Genomic DNA, 6,149 nt, shown 5'->3' with positions numbered 1-6,149 from the left:
GACTGGGGCTGAGTAATTACAATTTTGTCTACTAATAATGGTGGTTTTCTAATATAAAAATAAAAATAAAAAATTATCAGATTTTGATAAAAATTATTTTGATTCGGTGACAGTTTGAGTAATCAGTAAGCTTAACTCTTGAAAACTTCAAACTGATAATCCTTCCAAAGTCCGTTGGCTCCCAACATAAATACCAGCTTTCCTTTGCTAAACGATGCAAAGAATTATCCTCATTCCCTTGAGGGGTAAAGGAACTATCGATTTTCTGTTACCCACTCCACTGCCCTTAATGCTTCCCTCCTCATTTCTCTCCCTTCCCCCCCTCCCCCTCCCCCCCCCCCCGATATGTCAGAAAAAAAAACTGGTCAGCTGACTACCTGATAAAGCACATGGGACGATTTTCAACATGGCGGATGTCAAGGAGGAAACTGCGAAGAAGGTGAAGACAATCAAAGAGAAAACTAAAGCTATTCTAGAGAGTGATACCAATTCAAACTTCATTGTGGATATCCTGGAATTATCAGAAACCCAAGACGAGAAAGTTTTGGTGGGATTCATAAGATCAGCGCACAAAATTTTCACAACTTTTTCATCGCGGGGAAAGCTGTTTCGATCGTCGAAACAAAAGCGTTCCCTTGAAGAAGAAGGGAGTCCAGATCCTCAAGATGTTTTCAGATCCTGGCTACACGATAAATATTTGTTGACCTTGACTCGGCTTCTACATTTGCTTCGTGTCGGATCACAAAACGTAAAGGAGTTTGCTCTTTGTACCTTGATGAAGTTTCTCGTGGAGGAGGCAAAACACGACAGGAACTCGAAATCTACCGATCGTTTTCCTACAGTTCTATTTAAGAAAACTTGCGATGCGTTGTTTGATGGCAGGTACAGTATGAAGAACTGTATCGAAAGGTTTGCTGAGTACTTAGAATATGATGATGTCAGGTTTTACGTGCTCAAAAATCTGACAAAAGTCCTCGGAGACGCTTTAAATAGCGAAGAAAGCCAACGTCGGTTTCTTGTAGAAAATGCATTCGCAATGCTAAGCCAGGTGAAAATGAAGAAGCAAAACGAGGATATGACGAATCTTTTGATTGAAGTAAAGCAACGAAAAAATGAAAATAGTGAGAGGAATGAGTACAGCTTTCTAGAGTTGAAGAATCATCAAAAAGCCTTTAGTTCTGCCTGGCTTGCACTACTGAGGCTTCCATTGTCATCTGAAGTTCATAAGAAGGTTTTACTCAACTTACATACAGATGTGTTACCACACATGACAGATCCAAAACTGCTTGTGGATTTTCTCACTGACTCTTACAACACTGGTGGTGTAACAAGCCTTTTGGCACTCAACAGCCTTTTTGTACTTATCCACCAGTATAACCTGGACTATCCTGACTTTTTTAAGAAGCTTTATGCATTGTTTGAACCAAACATTTTTTATTTGAAGTACCAAGCAAGGTTCTTCCACTTGGCAGACTTGTTCCTGATGTCCACCCATCTTCCAGCATACCTGGTGGCAGCCTTTGTCAAAAGGTTGTCACGCCTTTCTTTATCTGCTCCCCCATCTGGCGCAATGTTGGCCATACCTTTCGTCTGCAATCTCATGAAACGACATCCAAGTGTTGCGGTTCTTATCCATCGCAAACAAGTAAGTTAGAATAATAATATATTTTAATTGATTATTATAAAATGAGGACCAAAGTAATCACAAGGAATATTAACAACACAATAAGAAGAGGGGCTAATGCTCAAAACATCACCTTTGAAAACTTACATTATCGACCCGGATAATAAAACAAAATTATCATGTAATACCTCCCAGAAAGGAGACGTGGTGGCCTCATGGTTAGTGCGCTCGACTCTGGATTGGGTGGTCTGGGTTTGAGCCCTGGCTGGGGTCATTGTGATGTGTTCTTAGGCAAGACACTTTACTCTCACAGTGCTTCTCTTCACCCAGGTGTACAAATGGGTACCAGCAAATGCGCTGGGGGTAACCCTGCGATGGACTAGCATCCCATCCAGGGGGGAGGAGCAATACTCCTAGCCACTTCATGCTAAGAAAACTGGAGTTAAGCACCGGCTCCATGGGCCACTTGGGCCCGCATAAAGGCTTTACTTACAGACCAGTTGCCGCATGAAGTGAAGCAAGCTGAAGCAATCCTAGATAACTCTCTATGCAAAGATAATGACTTTCTGACAAAAGGCTAACACTTGATATGTTCGCTTTAGAAACTCTCTACGTTGGCTAATTTATATTATCAACTCAGTTTCTTAAACCAAATTATCTTGTGATATACCCACTGACCCAGCACTTCAGTTTCTTTAGAAACTTAACTCCATAACTATTCAGATGCAATTTTCATTCAGGAAATGCAGAAACAAAGAATTTAAAATAAACCTACTCATCTGTCCTAAGTAAACGAAATGAAGATCCAGGTATATGGATAATTTAACTGATTTTTTTCCCGATCAGAGGTGGTTGGCAAATTTAGGGTTGTACTCTGAACTAGGCACATTCATCCACAGAACCTTTCTTCATCCAGAAGTATTAGTGGGAACCTATAATATGTTGGAGAGGCTTGAAGAAATGTGGTGGAGTAATCCAGAATTGACTGCACGTATAGAATCAGATTGAGATAGAGAAATATTTTAAACTGTTTTACACTTTCAAAATCAGTGTAAGTGCAGGCTGTAGTTGACACCACCCTGAGAGACATAAACTTTGCTGTGTGGTGAGATTTAATCTGTGTTTGTTTGCTTCTAGGCGGGAAAACTGTTGCTTGATCATGGCACAGAAGAGAACATTGCAGATCTCAGCAAAGGTGATCCATTCATTGCCAATGAACCTGACCCTGCTAAATGCAATGCCATGAAGAGTTCCTTGTGGGAACTAAAATCTTTGCAGAGTCACTTCTATCCTGGTGTGGCATCCCTTGTGGAAATTCTAGAGAAGCCTCTCAACACTGGTGAAACCGACATCTCAAAGTACTTTGATGATGGTTATAACCAACTGTTTCAGAGACAGTGTATTAAGATTACAGATCAGAATGCACATTTGGAGTTCCAAGTTCCCAAGAGTCTTATCAGTAAGGATATGGTAGAGAGATGGGTCTTGGAATAGATTTTCAATCTGTAAGAATTTCAATGGTGAAGCATCCAACATTCACTTTTGTCGCTCAGTGGGTACTCTTACGTTCATGTAATTACAATAATTAAAAAAAAATAAGAAATTCGTTGAAAAATTGTTAAATTAGGTATTCAAATTCCTACTTTTTTCTTTTATCCTCTTTCAAGGTTTCTGACACAAAATTCTCGTAACTAATTTACAAGGAAATGTGTAGCAGCCACAGGGGAAGATTAACAATCAGATTTTGAGAGTTGAGGGTTTAACAATAAAAAGTTTTTCATGCTCTTGCATCTAATTATTATTCAGTTCAAATACTCCGGCTTCATGTCATTTACTGAAACAAAATTGAATGAAGCGTTTCCAAACGTTAATTGTAGTGCGGACCTCCTATTGGTTGACATAGTTCCCTACGTCAGTAATTCACCCTCGAAAATACAATATAGTTTATTTAATGAAACCTGGCCAACTTGAACTGGAAGTTTATTAAGAAAAAGAAAAGCGTTCTTCTCAGTCTGTTCTTTCACAGCTGCGATCAAAATGCTTTTTCCCGGAGGAAACATGTCAGACGTTTAGGTTGAAGTTAATTTGTAGAGGGCCAGAGACTGAATGAGACTCAGAGATATTTCCCTTACCGCGGCAAAAAAGATGAAGCGCTTGGAAAACGCGAGAAGGCGAAACTTGTACAGAGTCTTTAAGGATTAAATTTAAGGATTCCACTCAATCAAGTCTATTTGACGAGAAATCAGGCATGGGAACATCATATAGCACATGGAGACTTCACAAAAAGACGTCAAGACCGCGAAAATTGAGCGACATGGCGATCAGAGGATCTGTCAAACGTGGCGGAATGAAAAAAAGTAAAAGTGAGGGTAACTTAGTGGACGATATACCTACCCACAAAGTACACACCAATCCGTTATATCGCCATCAAGATTTGTTCGATAATGACATGTTTTTCGAGGAGATCTTGGCAAAGATAGAGCGAGAAGCGGCCAGGTTATCAAGTTCCGATAGAAACGGTGAAAGCCTGAGAGGCTTTGACTCATTTATGATGTATTAGACTAAGACCATATCATTGCAAAGAATAGTCGCTGCAATATCGCAGCAAAGACACAAAATACGCGTCAGGTCTATGACTTGTGTTAAGATCACCCGTGGAAAAGTAGCGATGTATTTACAACACAACTGAGATATCTTTTCATTAGGCGTCCATTCAGAGATCTTAATTGCTGTAACTTATGTTAGAACACCCTTATGAGTACTGCTTAAACCTTTGCTGTAAAGAGACTTTATATGAAAGAAACTTTTAGCGGTGGAATTCAAGGCTAGTAAGCAAAAGAATGAAGTGGAGTTTGTTTGCGCTATAGAGTCGCCAAGGCTGCAAAAAGACGCGTTTGTCAGTAAATTATTCACCAAACAATTAACTTGAACTCGTAACATCTTTTTAAGATAGTGGCGTCGGTTAGAACATGCAATTGTTATATATAAAGGCGTCAAGCCCATAAATAAGGGAGATCATTGATATATCTGAGAAAATATATGATATTTAAAGTGATAAAGATACGGCTTTGGTTACACGACTTTATTAATACCACCTGTCGATTAATTATTTATGTTCGTATTATTTCCTACGTAAGTAACCTTACAAGGCTTGGTGTCTTACCCTGAGGCGTCTTTGTAATCAAGCTAAGTTTGTCAAACTTTGGGTTTGTTTTTTTCGCATATTTTCTTTTTGCGGGCGTCGTTATAAATATTAATGCGTTTGACGTTGTTCTGTTCCATGGAAATAATCTTGGCGTCTACGAAACTTTCCTCTCCAGTATTTCTCTCCTTCAATTCTACTTTAATATCATGAAAAGGAGAAGCTCAATTGCCCTGGAGAGTTTCTGTAATCTCTATACAAACCATTTGCGTCAAGAATGAAACAGCTTGCCTCCTCTCAGATAGGCGTCTGTGACAATTTCTATGACAGACAAAAAAAGATTAGAATTTTCCGTTCCACATTTTCGCCAACTATGGTCATATCTATTTTTTTGAGTCTTTCCGCAGGGCACACCTCAATGTTTTCTTTGTTTAAATTATGTATGGCAATGAAGGTCTGATCAATTAGGCAAATTTTGTACTCTTTGAACTGATATCCAAAAGTTAGTGGAGAGTAATTTACAGTATGAGAGTCAAATTGTCTGTACCAGCCTCCTAGCACCTGCAACAACCACTTAGGCTAAAAACTTCTTTCTGAGACATAAAGTCTATTCATCCGAAACCTCAACTAAAATGCGGTACAATGAAAATGTTTGATATCCGAAAGGAGAGGCAGAGGCAAGTGTAGATAAACTTGAAACCGTTGAATGAACCGTACTAAGGTGGGTGGCGGCAATTTTCAATGAGTTCGTTTCTTAGTCTTACAAAACTGCGCAGAGTTGTTACAAGTCTAAAAAAAGTCAAATTGTAGCCTTTTTATCTAATTATTTTACCCCTGGTGCGATGAAAATCCAACTTCTCCTCACAATAACAATGCACTATCCAGTACAATGGTGATGAGAATTGCTGTCACCAGCTAGATGGCGTCATCTTGATATAATAGCAATTTCTCCCAACTAATTACCACGGGAATAGATGGAAAATAGAGGTTAAGTATCAGGTCTTGAACGTTAGATCCGTTAGAACTCGCCTTTTCATTGAATGTTGTCCTAAATCATCGAATCATGAATAAATCGGTCCACGGGACAGGCCTAAAAAAGAAACGCCCTTCCGCTTTAGAAATTAAGGCTTCTTCTGCAATTAAAACACTGAAGATTGTGAGAAAGGGTAAATATAACGGGTGAGGTGCCGGAGAAGTGTTTACCTTTCCTCTTGTTCTTGTTGCTCCCCCACCCCTCCCTCCCCTCCCCCCCAAATTTTTTTCAATGAAAAGGGACGCTTTCGAACTTCTAACAAGGTATTTTCACTGGCTTCAGAACTGCTCCAAATGTCTCACCCAAACAAAACCATAAGACCAAGCCCATTGTTTACAAAGCCCCCTAAA

At 39.4% G+C, this 6,149-nt stretch overlaps 1 protein-coding gene across 1 annotated transcript; it reads left to right on the top strand.

Moving 5' to 3' along the window:
* The first annotated feature begins 377 nt into the window (after positions 1-377).
* On the top strand, positions 378-4,683 carry LOC113678988 (nucleolar complex protein 4 homolog). The gene is made up of 2 exons (XM_027195911.2): positions 378-1,645; positions 2,762-4,683. The coding sequence occupies exons 1-2, from the start codon at positions 407-409 to the stop codon at positions 3,116-3,118; spliced, it is 1,596 nt and encodes a 531-aa protein (XP_027051712.2). The 5' UTR covers positions 378-406; the 3' UTR covers positions 3,119-4,683.
* The last annotated feature ends 1,466 nt before the right edge of the window (positions 4,684-6,149 follow it).

The sequence above is a fragment of the Pocillopora damicornis genome, chromosome 11 (assembly GCF_964200805.1).
Source record: "Pocillopora damicornis chromosome 11, jaPocDami1.2, whole genome shotgun sequence".
NCBI lineage: Eukaryota > Metazoa > Cnidaria > Anthozoa > Scleractinia > Pocilloporidae > Pocillopora > Pocillopora damicornis.
The sequence above is the reverse complement of the archived record's forward strand: the minus strand, read 5'-3'. Positions and strand labels throughout refer to the sequence as shown.